This window comes from Pongo abelii, chromosome 7, assembly GCF_028885655.2.
Source record: "Pongo abelii isolate AG06213 chromosome 7, NHGRI_mPonAbe1-v2.0_pri, whole genome shotgun sequence".
NCBI classification, from domain to species: Eukaryota; Metazoa; Chordata; class Mammalia; order Primates; family Hominidae; genus Pongo; species Pongo abelii.
In genome coordinates, this window is record NC_071992.2 from 113,899,596 (window position 1) to 113,916,959 (window position 17,364).

The 17,364-nt window shown below is 41.4% G+C and overlaps 1 protein-coding gene across 4 annotated transcripts in view; it reads left to right on the plus strand.

Moving 5' to 3' along the window:
- Nucleotides 1–17,364, plus strand: part of MATN2 (matrilin 2) — a 168,407-nt gene that overhangs the window by 116,598 nt on the left and 34,445 nt on the right. For all 4 annotated transcript variants that reach the window (XM_024250832.3, XM_024250831.3, XM_063726431.1 and 1 more), the window contains exon 7: nucleotides 8,877–8,999. In XM_024250832.3, the coding sequence (XP_024106600.1) occupies nucleotides 8,877–8,999 (123 nt within the window). The remainder of the gene's footprint in view (nucleotides 1–8,876; nucleotides 9,000–17,364) is intronic.

Genomic DNA, 17,364 nt, shown 5'->3' on the forward strand with positions numbered 1-17,364 from the left:
AAATTCTATGAAATAAAATGATCTGTTATACTATCGCCCAGAGAAAACCACTGTTTTTGTGTTTTGTTTTGCTTTTTGAGACGGGTTTCTCACCATGTTGCCCAGGCTGGTCTTGATCTCCTGAGCTCAAGCAGTCCTTCTGCCTTGGTCTCCCAAGTGTTGGGATTATAGGCGCACACTACTGTACCTAGCTGATAACCATTGTTGATGCCAATTTGGAACATTTCTCTCCAGTCTTTTTTTAATGTATGTGTATGGATTTATTTGTATAGAGTTGAGATCATGCAGTATAACAATAAATCATAAGCATTTTGACATGTCACTTAAACGTTATCAAAAACATTTTAATGTCTGTGTAAAATTCTATTATATGTATATGTCAGAATGTGTTCAGGTTTTTTTGGCTGCTCAAATAATATTGTGATAAACATTCTTATGCTTGAATCTTTTTTTCTGATCATTTTCTTAGGAACACAACAAAAAAGGAAATTTATTGAGTCAAAGGCAATTAACATTTTTAAGGCTTTTGATACATATTCAAAATTATTTTCCAGAAACGTTGTACCGATTTATACTCTACCATCAGTGTTTAAGGGGGCAATTTTTATTTTTAAATTAAATTATTTATGATTTCAATAGGTTTTAGGGGAACAGGTGGTGTTTGGTTACATGGACAAGTTCTTTAGTGGTGATTCTGAGATTTTGGTGCAACCATCACCTGAGCAGGATACATAGTACCCAATGTGTAGTCTTTTATCCTTCACCACCTTCCCACCCCAAGTCCATTGTATCATTCTTATGCATTTGCATTCTCATAGCTTAGCTCCCATTTAAAAGTGAGAAGTGGGATATTTGGTTTTCCATTCTTGAGTTACTTCACTTAGAATAGTGGTCTCCAACTCCATCTAGGTTGCTGCAAATGCCATTCTTTTGTTCCTTTTTATGGCTGAGTAGTATTCCGTGGTGTATATAGACACTGTATTTTCTTTATCCACTTGTTGATTGATGGGCATTGGGGCTGGTTCCATATTTTTGCAATTGCAAATTGTATTGCTATAAACATGCGTGTGCAAGTATCTTTTTCATATAATGACTTAATTTCCTCTGGGTAGATACTCAGTAGTGAGATTGCTGGATCAAACGGTAGATCTACTTTTAGTTTTTTTTTTTTTGAGACGGAGTCTTGCTCTGTTGCCCAGGCTGGAGTGCAGTGGCGCGATCTCAGCTCACTGCAAGCTCCACCTCCAGGGTTCATGCCATTCTCCTGCATCAGCCTCCCGAGTGGCTGGGACTACAGGCGCCCGCCACCACGCCCGGCTAATTTTTTTTTTTTTTTTTTTTTTTGTATTTTTAGTAGAGACGGGGTTTCATCGTGTTAGCCAGGATGCTCTCTATCTCCTGACCCTGTGATCCGCCTGCCTCGGCCTCTCAAAGTGCCTCGGCCTCTCAAAGGGATTACAGGCGTGAGCCACCGCGCCCAGCCTACTTTTAGTTCTTTAAGGAATCTCTACATTGCTTTCCATAGTCGTTGTACTAGTTTACATTCCCACCAGCAGCGTAAAAGGAATTTGTCCATTTCATCTTAACACATGGACACATGATAGAGAACAACACACACCGGGTCCTGTAGCAAGGAGCGGGGAGAGGGAAAGCATCCGGAAGAATAGTTAATGGATGCTGGGCTTAATACCTGGGTGATGCGCTGATCTGTGCAGCAAACCAGCATGGCACACATTTACCTAACAAACCTGCACATCCTGCACATGTACCCTAGAACTTAAAATACAGGTTGAAGGAAAAAAAGTGTTTCTTAAGGGGGCAATTTTTAAAAATTTTTCTGATTTTCTAGGAGAAAATTTCTTCTTCTTGCTTTTTTATCATGTCTTTAATACCTGTTCTTCATAAAATTATCCAATTATATATATCTAATTTATAAATGTATGTTTATTGGTGTTATTATTTGATTAATGAATATTTTCCAATATAAATGATTGTAAGGGACTCTTACAAATTTCATGAAGCAAGGGACTGTGCCTCTTTGTTCAACGCTGATCTTAGTGCCTGCGCCATGGTAAATGCTCAGAGAATATTTACCGAATGAATGAATGAACAGGGAAGTTAACATGTCTTCATATATTAGACATTCAAGAGAGAGGGAATAATAAAGATCTGAGCTAAAATAAAAGGAACAGAAGACATAAATCAATAGAGAAAATTGGTAAAAATCAAAATGTGTTTTTTAGAAGATTAATAAAATTGATAAATGTCTAACCAGACTAATCAAGGAAGAAACAAGAGAGAAGACACAAATTACTAATATCAGGAATGAGAAACTGGACATCAATACATATCTTACAAACTTTGAAGGATAATACACGCCAAGCATGGTGGATCATGCCTGTAATCTGAACACTGTGGGAGGCCAAAGCAGGAGGATCACTTGAGGCAAGGAGTTAAAGACCAGCCTGGGCAACAATAGAGCCCATCTCCACCAAAAAAAAATATATATATATGTATATATATATATGTGTGTATATATGTATATATATGTATATATGTGTATATATCTGTATATCTGTATATATGTGTATATATACACATACACACACATATGTATACACACATACATATATATATACAGAAAAATCATAAACAAGTTTATGCCAATAACTTTGACAACTTAGATGAAATGGACAAATTCCTTGAAAGACACAAACTACTAAAGTTTACCCAAGAATACATAGAGGCTGGGTATGGTGGCTCATACCTGTAATCCCAGAACTTTGGGAGGCTGAGGTGGGAGGATTGCTTGAGGCCAGGAGTTCTAGATCAGCCTGAGTAACACAGCAAGACCCCATCTCTACAAAAAATAAATTAACTGGGCATGGTGGCAAGTGCCTGTAGTCCCAGCTACTCGGAAGGCTGAGTCAGGAGGGTTGCTTGAGCCCAGGAGGTTGAGGCTTCAGTAAGCCATGATCACACCACTGCACTCCAGCCTGGGCAACAGAGTGAGACCCTGTCCCCCCACTGACCAAAAACAAAAGAATATAGTCTGAATAGATCTCTATCTATTAAAAGAAATGGAATTTGCACTTTAAAACCTTCCCATAGAGAAGACTTCAAACCTAATTGGCTTAACTGGTGAATTCTACCAAAAATTTGAAGAAAAACTATTACTAATTCTACACAAATTATTCCAAAAAATTGAAGAGGAAAGAACAATTTTCAACTCATCCTATGAGGCTATCATTACCCTGATACCCAAACCAGAAAAGAAAGACATAAAAAAAAAAACTATACACAATTATTTCTCATGAAATACCTGCAAAAGTTATTTAAACAGTTTCTAGCAATCAAATTCAACAATATATTAAAAAGTACAATACATCATGACCAAGTGGAATTTATTCCAGGAATTCAAAGTTGGCTTAACATTCAAAACTCAATCAATCTAATTCATAATATTAACATACTAAAAAGTTAAAACCATATGAGCCATCTCAACAGATGCAGAAAAAGCATTGGATACGATCTGACATTCATTTTTTCTTTAAATAAACTTTCAGCAAATTAGGAATGAAGGTGGCCAGGCGCGGTGGCTCATGCCTGTAATCCCAGCACTTTGGGAGGCCGAGGCAGGCGGATCATGAGGTCAGGAGATCGAGACCATCCTAGCTAACACGGTGAAACCCGTCTCTACTAAAAATAGAAAAAATTAGCCAGGCGTGGTGGCGGGCACCTGTAGTCCCAGCTACTCGGGAGGCTGAGGCAGGAGAATGGCATGAACCCAGGAGGCGGAGCTTGCAGTGAGCCGAGATCGCACCACTGCACTCCAGCCTGGGTAACAGAGCAAGACTCTATCTCAAAAAAGACAAAGCAAACAGAATGAAGGTAACTGCCTCAATCTGATAAAGTGCATCAGTGAAAAAACCATCAGCTAACATCATACTTAATAATGAAAGACAATGCTTTCTTTATCAGATCAGGAATAAAACAGAATGTCCACTCACACCACTTCTATTTAATATTGTACTGGAAGTTCTAGCCAGTGCAATAAGACAGAGAAAGATAAATAAATGGTACCTAGATTGTAAAAAAAAAAAAACCATCTTTATTAACAGATAACATGATCACTTGTGTAGAAAATCCAATGGAATCTACCAAAAAGCTACTAGAACTATTAATAGCAAGTGAATTTATCAAGGTTGCAGGACACAAGATCAATATACAAAAATAAGTTAGTTTTATATACTTACAATGGACAATCAAAATATGAAATTTAAAAAATACCTTTTCAGGCTGGGCATGGTGGCTCATGCTTGTAATCCCAGCACAATGGGAGACCAAAGCAGGTGGATCACTTGAGGTCAGGAGTTCGAGACAAGCCTGGCCAACATGGTGAAAGCTTGTCTCTACTAAAAATGTGAACATTAGCCAGGCATGGTGGCAGGTGCCTGTAATCCCAGCTACTTGGGAAGCTGAGGCAGGGGAATTGCTTGAACCCAGGAGGCAGAGGTTTCAGTGAGCTGAGATTGCACCACTGCATTCCAGCCTGGGTGACAGAGCAAGACTCTGTCAAAAAAAAAAAAAGACAACCCATTCAATAAAAATGGGAAAAATATTTGAATAGACACTTCACCAAATAATATATGGAGATGGCAAAGAAGCATTTGAAAATATATTCAACAACATTATTCATTAGGTAAATACAAAGTGAAGTCATGTTGAGATAATCATACCCACTAGAATGACTAAAATTACCAAGTGTTGATGAGGATACGGAGCAACTGGAACTCTCATAAATTGCTGGTGGGAATGTTTAAGCAGTTAAGCATACATGTCCCATATGACTCAGCCATTATGCAAGAGGAATGAAAGCATATGTCCACACAAAAACTTGTGCATTAATGTTCATAGTGGCTTTATTTGTGATAGCCCCAAACTGGAAACAGGTAACCAGCCCTTCAGCAAGTGAATGGATAAACAAATTGTGGTATAATCACATAGTGAAATACTACTCTGCAATAAAAAGGAACAAACTATTGACACACATATGAATATGGATGAATCTCAAAATAATTATGCTGAATGAAAGAAACCAGACAAAAAAGAATACATACTATATGATTACATTTATTTAAAATTCCGTGGGGAGATAAAAAAAGAAGATAAAAAATAAAATTCTAGAAAATGCAAACTGATTTTATCTGGATAGAAGGTAAATGGTTATTTGGGACTGGAGAGAGTGGGGAAGAATGAATTAGCAAGAGACGGGGAAAGTTTTGAGAGTAATGCATATTCTCATTATTTTGATTGTGGCAATAGTTTCATGGCAGGATACACATGCAAAATGCATCAGATTGTTTTTCTTGAGTATGTGCAGTTTGGTTTTTGTCAATTATACCTCAAAAAAACTAAAAACAAGTAGAAGAGACTGTATTATTCCAAAATTTCTATGTCATAAAACACAAAGAGAGGCTGTGGAAATGTTCTGGCCCATCACTATCCTATGGGACACTCTGGTTGATGGAAATTCTGTTTGCATCATACAATACAGTAGTCAGGAGCCACACGTGGCCACTGAGCACTTGAGATACAGCCAATGCAACCCAGTAACTGAATTTTTGTTTCGTTTTGTTTTGCTTGTTAGAGACAGGCTCTTGCTTTGTTGCCCAGGCTGGAGTGCAGTGGTAAAGTCATAGCTCATAGCTCACTGCAATCACCAACTCCTGGGCTCATGAGATCTTCTGGCCTCAGCCTCCCTAGTAGCTGGGACTACAGGCAGGTGCCACCATGCTCGGCTAACTTAAAAAAATTCTTTTTCTGCTGGGCGCAGTGGCTCACGCCTGTAATCCTAGCACTTTGGGAGGCCGAGGCAGGTGGATTGCCTGAGTTCAGGAGTTCGAGAACAGCCTGGGCAACACGGTGAAACCCCGTCTCTACTAAATTACAAAAAATTAGCTGGGTGTGGTGGCGTGCGCCTATAGTTCCAGCTACTCGGGAGGCTGAGGCAGGAGAATTGCTTGAACTCGGGAGGCGGAGATTGCAGTGAGCTGAGATCGTGCCACTGCACTCCATCCTGGGCAGCAGAGCGAGACTCTGTCTCAAAAAAAAAAAAATTCTTTTTTTAGAAATGGGGTCTTGCTATGTGTTGCTCAGGCTGGTCTCAAATTTCTGGGTTCAAGCAATCCTCCAGCCTCAGCTTCACAACGCATTGGGATTACAAGCATGAGCCACCACCCCTGGCTGAATTTTTATTATTTCATTTTAATCAATTTTAATTTAAATAGACATATTAGGCAGCATGGTTCTAGATTAAGGGAGACTAAGCAGATATGAAAACGAAATATAATCTCTGACCCTAGACTAGATCCTGTACTGGAAGGTGAAAAATGCTATGAAGAACATAATTAAGTCAACTGACAAGATTAGAATATGGATGGTAGATTAAATATAAGTATTGTATCAATGTAAACTTATGAAATTTATAACCATACTGCAGTTATATAAGAGAATATTCCTCCTCTTAGGAAACACAGACTGTTTTTAAGGGAAAGGACCAGAATGTATGTAATGTGCCCTCACATAGGTCAGAGAGATGACCAAGTAATCATAGCAACGGGGTAAAATGTTAACAAAGGTGAATCTGGGTAAAGAGTATGTAAGTGTTTCTTGTACTATTTTTATGTTTGTAACTTTTTGTAAGCTTGAAATTGTTTTCAAAGAAAAAGATTTTTAAAATGCCTTTATATATGACTATGGTATTACAATTATATTGTTTATAAAGACTCCCAGTGTTCTAAAGCTACATTATGAAGCATTTATGGACAAAATAATACAATGTCTGGGCCAGATGTGGTGGCTCACTCTTGTAATCCCAGCACTTTGGAAGGCCGAGGCGGGTGGATCACGAGATCAGGAGTTCAAGACCAGCCTGGCCAAGATGGTGAAACCCCATCTCCACTAAAAATACAAAAATTAGCAGGGCATGGTGGCAGGCACCTGTAATCCCAACTACTTGGGAGGCTGAGGCAGGAGGATTGCCTGAACCTGGGCGGCAGAGGTTGCAGTGAGCCAAGATTGCGCCACTGCACTCCAGCCTGGGTGTTAGAGTGAGACTCCATCTCAAAAAAGAAAAAAAAAATTAGTCAGGCATGGTGGCATGCACCGGTAATTCCAGCTACTCAGGAGGCTGAAGCAGGAGAATTGCTTGAACCGGGAGGTGGAGGTTGCAGTGAGCCTAGATCGTGACATTGCACTTCAGCCTGGGTGACGGAGCGAGAGTCTGTCTCAAAACAAACAAAAATAGTAATAATAATAATAACAATACAATGTCTGGGGTTTGCTTCAAAGTAATGTGGGATCTTACTATAGAGAGTGGGGACATAGCTGAAAGCCAAGCAGCCATAGATTGATTCTCCTGAAGCTGGGTGATATGTACATGGATTTATTATACTACTCAGTCCGTTTTTGAAATTGGACGTTATTGTATATTTTGCTTAACATTTCCATAAGTTTAAATTGGGAAAAATTGGCATCTTACTCAACATTTTTTCCTTTCAAGAATATTGTATATCTTTCCCTTACTCAGTTTGTTTCCTCTGGTATGGATTGGGAACTCTCATTTATACCAAATTATTTATTAGGAAGATTATTTGTGCAGTTCAAATGTTCTTTAAATAATAAAAACCCTCATGAAAACAAAGACTCCTTTTAAGATTCCATCAGTGGTCGTTTATTTCAAGCAATTTTAAACAATGTGTCCAAGTTCCACTATGGGAAAATACTTTGCTCAGATTCTGCAATAAAAGTTTCTTTCCATATTTAAAAATACTTATACAAAAAATACAAAAAAAAGAAAAACTAAAGAACAAAAACAAAATAACAAAAATAAAAATACACAAGTAAAATTTCATTATGACAAATTTCATGAAATACTTTAAAAAAAATATTTTGGTTTCAATTAGTGTATCCCTAGAGATCACATTCTCTGTGAATCTTGAGGTAAAGATCCTATTTATGTACAGCTGAGCCCAGTGAGGTGTTTTGAACTCAGAGTATTTATGCCTTTCACTCCTAGGCCTTATTTTTCCCAGGATATGATTTTGTGTCTTATTGTTTGGCTTATTGTTTGATGGGTTTAAGTGGTTTGGAGTTTGGCTTTGGGAACGTTTAATTGTTTTAATTGCTTAAATTCGATAAAACACTCAGCTAAACCATTCTCAGCCTACAGTCTGGCAAATACCGCATTTTCATTTTAGTGGCTCTTACATGAATCAAGACAAGGAAAGCATGTTCACAAATTTGTTTGTTGCATAAACGTTTTATAATATGTCACGAAGTTTGTCTTTGCCTAGCAGAAGAGTCCAGGTATAATAATAATAATAATAATAATAATAATAATAATAATAATAATAGAAGAAGAAGGAAAGGAAGAAAGAGAGAGAGAAAGAAAGAAAGAAAAAAGAAAGGAAGAAAGGAAGGAAGGAAGGGAGAGGGAGAGGAAGGAAAGAAAGAAAGAGAAAGAAAGAAAGAAAAAAAGGAAAGAAAGAAAGAAAAAGAGAAAGAAAAGAAAGAGGGAAAGAAGAGGAGGAGGGAGGGAGGAGGGAAGAGGGAGGAGGGGGAAGGGAAAGAGGAAGGAGAAGGGGGAGGGGGGGAGGAGGGAGGAGGATGGAAGAAGGAGAAGAAGGAAAGAAGGCGAAGAAGTTTCTCTTAGGAAACATGGAAGTAGCTTTATTGGGAGACCCCTTCATGGTGTGACTCTTTGAGGTGTGGGATTTTACCTATTTGGGAAAATAAAGACTGGAAATCCCTGGTTTTCCTATGCTAGCTTTATTGATTGGTTTGCCATTCTTGTGATTTTTCCTTCTTGACAGAGATAGACTACTGTGCCTCATCTAATCATGGATGTCAGCACGAGTGTGTTAACACAGATGATTCCTATTCCTGCCGCTGCCTGAAAGGCTTTACCCTGAATCCAGATAAGAAAACCTGCAGAAGTAAGTTACAGTGGGAGTTGGAGAAGGGCTTGTTCTGCTAAATGCTCCTCTAGTTTCCCTTTCCATGCAAATCTTAAGCAAGATGTGCCTGTATTCAGCATTGTGTCTATTAACATTATTCTCCCCTTTATTTTACTTTTTGGCTCACTAGATCCTATTATGTGGATGATTTTTAGATATTGAATAGGTCTGGCCATTAGATTCAATTAGCCAAGTGGACCCAAGCTGAAGCTCCCACCTATGTGAAATGCAGGTGCAGTCTCCCTCCCCCTTATTCCCATAGCACTGGGGTCTTGGAAAAAGAAAAGAATGGGCCCAGAGATGAGAGGTAGAAGGAGCTGCTTTCTTCTACTCCTGCAAGATAAGACACTTGATGGATGCTAAGAGGGAAGACATTGAAGCTTTATTCCCTTTGATAGGATAGAAGAAGCAAAATGAGACTCTAGGACATCCCAGCAATATTCAAGGGGTACAGGGTGTCAGCGGGATGATATTGTGGATGTGCTGAGTGCCTCAAATGCCTGTCATCTAGCACATCAAGGGGCATGATTGGGGATCTGAGCACAGGCCCCAGAGGGCACCTGTTTAAGACAAACCATTCCTGAGAGACTGCTAGAATGGACGGCCCACAAGGACAGAGATGATTATCTTTTTCTTGCTGCTGAATTCTCAAAAGCTCAAAGAGTGCTTGGCATTCATAGATGTGCACAATGTTTGCTGAATGGGAATGAGTAAGTGAATCTTTCTACGATGTATCATCCTGGAGAAATTGAGGGTATTTTTTTTTTTTAATTCTTCAATCTTGTTAGATCATAGCCTTTTTTAGGCGTGCAAATTGTGAATTTTTTTTCAGAAAGTCTTTCCCTAGTCAGTCCACACTTATGCACACTGAATTGTTTGGGGTCTGTTGACAATGTCATTCGTAGAACTCTCTGGAGCTTCCATTGAGGGATGTAATTTTCTGTATGCTCCTTCACCCATTTCTTCCTGATGGTGTGTACAACAGTGTTCTGCCTGGCAAGACTGCGTTTTCAAAGGTTTCACATATATCTTTTTTGAAAAGCACCATGAGCTGTTTAACTAAATCCAGATGAGTCACATTCTGCTCATAGCACAGATTAACTTTCATACTCATTCTAGCAAGTGTTAAACCGTGTATAGTGGCAGACGGTTGCAAATCCCGGATTTTGAAATGGAGCCTCTCTTATAAAACTATTCCCACTGCCTTGTGAGGGTACAAACCCTGGACACATTCAAGCATTAAATGAAAATTTTAATGGAGAGCATTCAGAATGTGAAAACAATTAGATAAGCTATTTTCCATAAGACCACACATGCCTGCAATAGGTCAGAGGGCCAACTTTTCTGGTCTGGCCACTCCTCTGTGCTATTTACACCTTTTTCTAGGAGTGGGTGTGTGAGGGACTGGCTGCACCCAGGGGAAATCACTCCCAGGTGGACTCATATTTGCAGACCCAAAGCTCTTCTGTGGGCGGTGATTAGATCTGGTTCAGCTCAGATGCTCATTGCAAGCTTCCTCATGTGTTACTAATGGAGGGGAAAAAGGAAACAAGTTAGGCTTGGGGCCATGGGCGGAGGACATTTTCTTGACGTTCTGCATCTCTTACCAACCATCTGAGTCCCTTAATTTCTGCTACTCCCTCCACACCCTTCCTGGAGAGGCACTTGGAATAAGAGAAGGTCCAATGCAATGCAGGCATCATTATCATGGGAAGAAGACTGAGAACAGAAGGGCGAGTAGAGAGGGAGTGACTGGGAGTGGTCTGAGCGCTACAGATTGGTCTCCAGGTGGGCTTGTTTGCAAGCTAGCTGTGGCCCCGACCAGAGTCCCTAATGCTCATCCATGTATATTCAGTGGGTATAGCACCTCTTTAGCCAGGCTCCGTACTTTTTCATCCAAGAAAAATGAAATTTGTTCCTAAAGGCCAGTGTCCTCATCAGCCCTCGCCCAACGTCCCACCTCATCGTTACATTTTCCATTGTCTTTGCTGTGAACCCAACCCTGACTCCTGAGGTCAGCCTGCAGGAGCGGCCCTGACTTCATGCTTGCACTCAGTCCATTAGGGCAGACAGCTGTAAACGGAAGCGAGTGCTCACTGTCTCTCTGGAGCATTATGTGGATGAGGGAAGCCAAGAAATTGGGTTTAAAAATCTGGAGTCCGTTATTAGAAGCCTGAGGTCTCTTGAGTGATCTGAGCATTACAAATCTGCAGCCCAGGATACAGCTATTTACGTTTAATAGGAGGCTGATGGATGTGGGCAATTTTCAAATCTAATGTGAAATCTATTTTTAAAGGAATTTGATGTCATTGAAATTAAACTGGGGGAAAAAAGATCAAGGCAGAATCCTACTGAAGAAAAGATTCTTGGCCAGGATTTGTTCTTGCACCTCATCTGGGCACAATTTCTCCTCCTGGAGAGTGCTGTCATCAGTTTAAGGCATGAATTATTAAGGCAGTAGTGCAAAGTACAGAAACTGCGACTGCCCTGCCTGCCCAGGTAGAGCCCTAGGGCCAAATCAGATGTGGGTTCATCCTCTGTGCTGGGCTCCAGGATCCCTGATTCTGGTACCATGATGAGCGCTCTCAAAAATCGGTGTGAAGCCCACGGGTTCTACTGAGCCAAGAGACATGATGTCCAGGCTTGGCAATGTCACTCCTATTGGTTATGTGACCCTGAGCAGCTAATTTCTACTTCTCAGGACCTGGATTTCCTAAACTGTAGGAACAGGACTTCCTGCCTTAACACCCTGTTGCCTCTCCAGTTTTTTTGAAACTTACTATCTGTGCACTCAGCTGGTATCAAAATGTACTGCCTGGGGTCACTGATCTTTCATGGTTTCAGTCTTACCTCCTTAGGGCTCCAACTCTTTCCCAAGTTAGCACTCAGAAAGATCATTTGATTTGTTTTCTGACAGTCCTGTCATCTGACCTCACAGAGCTTTAGTGGACACTCCAGGCCTTACCAGATTAAGTTGTGTCCATCCTGACCTGTGGGTGCCACATCAGAGCACCTATCATGGTACCAGATACAGGATGCACAGTAGGTCCTCAATAAATATTTAGTGAATGAATAAGTGAGTGAGTGAATATCTAAGAAGCACACACATGAGGAAATATGACAAAATGGTGGTGAGAAGGCAAAGAGCCACAGTTAAACCGCTGCTAAAAAGAACCATTTGGAGATTTTTTTTTTTTTTTTTTTTTTTTTTCCAGACAGAATCTCTTTCTATCGCCCAGGCTGGAGTGCAGTGGAGCAATCTTGGCTCACTACAACCTCTGTCTCCCAGGCTCAGGTGATTGTCTCACTTCGGCCTCCCGAGTAGCTGGGACTACAGGCGTGCAACATCATGCCTGACTAGTTTTTGTATTTTTAGTAGAGACGGGGTTTCACCATGTTGTCCAGGCTGGTCTCAAACTCCTGGACTCAAGTGATTCTCCCTCCTCAGTCTCCCAAAGTGCCGGGATTACAGGCATGAGCCACCACGCCCAGCCGAAAAGGGTGGTATTTGAATAGCTGTCTGCCAGACTGCTGGGTGATAACCTCTTTAAGAATCTAAATGTTTTTCAGTGGAATTATCTCATGTGGAAATCATTCTTTAAAAAAAAAAAAATCTTGCTTGAAACATTATTTACTAATTTATTTTAATTTTTTAAAAATGTTTTTCTTTTTATATTTTTATTATATGTGCTGCCAAAGCGAGCGCTCCTTTTTATATTTTTAAAATTGATATAACATAGTTGTACATCTTTTTGGTATTTATTTATTTTTTTAAATTGACAAATAAAAATTGTACACTTGCACACAATATGTTGTTTTGAAATATGTAAATACAAATTTTTCTTAAAGACAACATTGGCTTTTTTAGTGTGGCAAAAAATATATATAACATAAAATATACCTTTTAACCATTTTTAAGTATCTAGTCCAGTGGTATTAAGCACATTCACATTATTGTGCAACCATCACCACCTTCAATCTCCAGAACTTCTTCACTCCAAACTGAAACTCTATACCCATTAAACAATAATTCCCCAGCTCCTCCCCCTCCATCTCCTGGCAGCCACCAATCTACTTTTTGTCTATGAATTTGACTATTCTAGGTGCCTCATATAAGTGGAATCATAGGATATTTGTCCTTTTGTAACCAGCTTATATTGCTTGACATAATGTCTTCAAGGTTCATTCAGTTGTAGGACATGTCAGAATTTCCTTCCTTTTTAAGGCTGAATAATTTTCCATTGTATCTATACATCGTCCTTTATACTCATCCTTTCATAGACTCCTGGGTTGCTTCCACCTTTTGGCTTTTATTTATTAATACAGCTATGAACTTGGGTGTGTATACCCAGAAATGGAATTGCTGGATCATATGGTTAATTCTATATTTAATTTTTTGAGGAACCGCCATGCTGTTTTCCACAGTGGCTGAATGCTGGGTTTTAAAAAGAGAGTTGACTAAAGATCATTTCACCTTTCCCTGATGGTGTAATGGAGTGATTCCTACAGGCACTAGACTGTGGGCCCTTCCTGTTCTGTGTTTGTCTGTCTGTCTGTGGCTGGTGTTTTATTGCCAGGCCTATTTTCCTCCATCGAAGCTCTTGGCTTGTTTCCTGGCACTCAGTTATGGCCTGCACAGGTGAGGCTGCTGATGAGTTTCAGGTAGATGAATGGAAACTGCACACAGCTAACAATATCCTGCCTCTCCTCACATGGGAGTGAGTTCCAGAGAGAGTGCCAAGGGTCAGTGACACAGCAAGGTGATGTCTCTTCTTCTAGGCCAGCCCTGCATGTGGTGGCCTTCTCTGCATGCACTCTGTCTGCAGCCATTCTGCTCATACTCTGGGCATGAAGCAAACTCCAGCCACCAGTCACCTGGGAGGGCACATCATGGATTTTTTTTTTTTAATTTTAATTTTTTTAAAGGCGGAATCTCACTCTGTTACCCAGGCTGGAATACAGTGGCGCGAACTTGGCTCACTGCAACCTCCATCTCCTGGGTTCTAGTGATCCTCTCACCTCAGCTTCCCAAGTAGCTGGGACTACAGATATGCACCACCATGCCTGGCTAATTTTTGTATTGTTAGTAGAGGCGGGCTTTCACCATGTTGGCCAGGCTGGTCTTGAGCTCCTGACCTCAAGTGATCCATCCACCTCAGCCTTCCGAAGTGCTGGGATACAGGCATGAGCCACCGTGCCCAGCCAGATCCTTTAACAGACCCTTTGAGGGGTCCCTCAGGTCTGGGTCCCACTAACATTTCCATTTTTACTAGCAGTGGATCTTGATCAAGTTATTAACCTCGCTAAACCTAAATTTCTCAGCTTTGAAATATGGATAACAGGCCGGGTGCGGTGGCTCACGCCTATAATCCCAGCACTTTGGGAGGCTGAGGCGGACGGATCACAAGGTCACAAGATCGAGACCAGCCTGGCCAATATGGTGAAACCCCGTCTCTACTAAATGTATAAAAATTAGCCGGGCATGGTAGCGGGCACCTGTAGTCCCAGCTACCCATGAGGCTGAGGCAGGAGAATTGCTTGAACCCAGGAGGCAGAAGTTTCAGTGAACCGAGATCACACCACTGCACTCCAGCCTGGGTGACAGAGCGAGACTCTGTCTCAAAAAAAAAAAAAAAAAAAAAAAAAAAAAAAAGAAATATGGATAACAATCACACATATCTTGCAGGGTCAAATGAAGTTATGTTTGACATTTAGCAGGTATTTAAGAAATGGCAGCAGCTATGACGCTATGATTATCATCACTAATGTTACTATCAGACTGCCACTAATAGTGAGAAAAATAAAGATGGCATGGTTCCTGCTCGTGGAACTCAGTCTAGTGAAAGAAACAGATTTTGAAGCATCACAGATACAAAACATACATAACCATTGTGATGAATGCTACGAAAGAGAGGTCCTGTAGAAAGAACTGACTTCATCTGGGAGGTCACAAAGGATGACAAAATGACGTTGAGCTGACTGTGAAGGAAGATAGAGGTTAGTCAGTGCAGCAAGGAGCCACTGAGACAAGAGGGTGACGTGTCATATCTTCAAGTGATTTGTGGATGTGAGCTTCGTCAAATAACTTTTGGGCAGATACGTGGTAAAAATAAAATCTATTCATTACTTCATGATTTCAGATCATTTCCCCTGATTCAGTTATGGTGCTTTTTGTTCACACAAAACAGGAAATCCAATTAATGGTGTTTTAAGTCAGAAGGACATTTATTTTTTACCTAACAAGTCCAAAGGTGGTTGGTCCTATGAATGGCTCAGTGACTCAGTGATATTATCAAGAACCCAGACTCTTTCTTTCTTTCTATTCTGGCAAAGCATGTTGCATTTACATTTTCATCCTTGTCACCTCTTGGTTACAAGACGGTTGCTGCAGCTCCCAGCATCATATCCTTGCACTACAAGACTCAAAGGCAGAAAGGACAGAGGGCAGGGAAAAGCATTTCTCTTTATACAACTTTGTCTTTTTTTTTTTTTTTTTTTTTGAGACAGAGTCTCACTCTGTTGCCCAGGCTGGAGTGCAGTGGCACAGTCTCAGCTCACTGCAACCTCTGCCTCCTGGGTTCAAGCGACTCTCATGCCTCAGCCTCCCAAGTAGCTGGGATTGCAGGCGCATGCCACCATGCCCAGCTAATTTTGTTTTTTTGTTTGTTTGTTTTTAGTAGAGGTGGGGTTTCACCATGTTAGCCAGGCTGGTCTTGAACTCCTGGCCTCAAGTGATCTGCCCACCTTGGTCTTCCAAAGTGCTGGGATTACAGGCATGAGCCACTGTGCCTGGCCACCTTTGTCTTTTCAGGAAGAAAAATCTTTCTTGAGGGCCCCCAGTAAGCTTCTTATGTTTCATTGGTCAGAACTAGGGCATATTCTCACCCCTTGACCAATGACTGACAAAGAAGAACATGGTTGCCACGCTGGCTTAGACCAGCCATGACTCATGCTCGGGGGTCATGGGGTAATGATTATTGGCAAGACAACCAACAGTGTCTGCCACATCCCCAGAAAAAGAACAATGCTGTGCAGTTAAACTGATCCAGCCCAGCCAATGAGGTCGGTGGTGACATTTTCCCGCAACATCAGTCTCGTAATGCCTCTCCACAAGCTCATTTTGTGTCCTTTTCCAGTTCTCTGTCTCCCCTGGAGCCTGCTATGTGTGGAATCTTATGGCTTTAGCATTTTCTACCAGGAAAGGAATTGCTTATTGGCTCATGGTTATGACACAGTTTCCATCTGCTGGCAGAAACACAGCATGGATAGAGTGACCTTACCATAGGACAGAATTGCAGTAGCCTGGAGCAGCATCAGAGATGCGCCTCCTCCAGTCCCATGATACGATGCCAGTGTGGTCTCAACAGAGCAAGGCAAAGCGTTTGGATCCTTCTTCATGAAACTGCCAACCCCTGCCTCCCTAAATAGCTGGATATTTTGCAAGATCACCTTTTGTTTATTCTGCCTCATGCCATCCAATGTCACTGTCAGATGTCACTGTAGACAGAAGCTCTCTACATGCTTTGAGCCCTAGTGATTGGGTTAACTTGAGAGAGATACTGGATTTTCTTAGCTTTTCCATCTTTCTTGGAAGGAGGTAGGCTGGGGAGTGTGGCTCTCACCCCAGCTCTCAGCTCTTTGGCCACTGACTCAGTTCAGCTCAGCTCAACTGAGCCTTGGCTTGCTCTTTGGCCATCAAAGAGGGAAAATGCTGGAGAATCCACAGGTATACTTCAGGTGCCAGGCCCTCTTTTAAACAAGCTCCTGGAGAGCAGGAGCTGTTTTCTCTGTGTCCTGTAGCTCACCTGGTTTCCCGAAGATTTAGTGAAGTTTGCCTGCATTTCCACCTCTACTGCAAAGTCTTCTTCAAGACATAACCCTGGCCTTGTCACCTCCACCAACATTCTCACCTCTAGTCACCTGTTTAGAGCCTTCACTGATCCATCCTGGGGCTTGCAAAGCCCGCACGACCAGTCATGCTCAGGTGGGCCAGCTCCCTCTGCCTCCCAGCCTCATCTCTCTCCTCACATTCCAGCCATACTCAGCTCCTCACAGCTCCCCAGGCATGCCCCTTGCCCTCATCCCCAGGCATTTGTATTCACTGTCCCCTCATCCCCAGGCACTTCTGTTCACTGTCCCCTCATCCCCAGGCATTTGTGTGTGTTTGCTGTCCCCTCATCCCCAAGCATTTGTGCTCACTGTCCCCTCATCCTCAGGCGTTTGTGTTCACTGTCCCCTCATCCCCAGGTGTTTGTGTTCACTGACCCCTCATCCCCAGGCTTTTGTGTTCACTGTCCCCTCATCCCCAGGCATTTGTGTTCACTGTCCCCTCATCCCCAGGCAT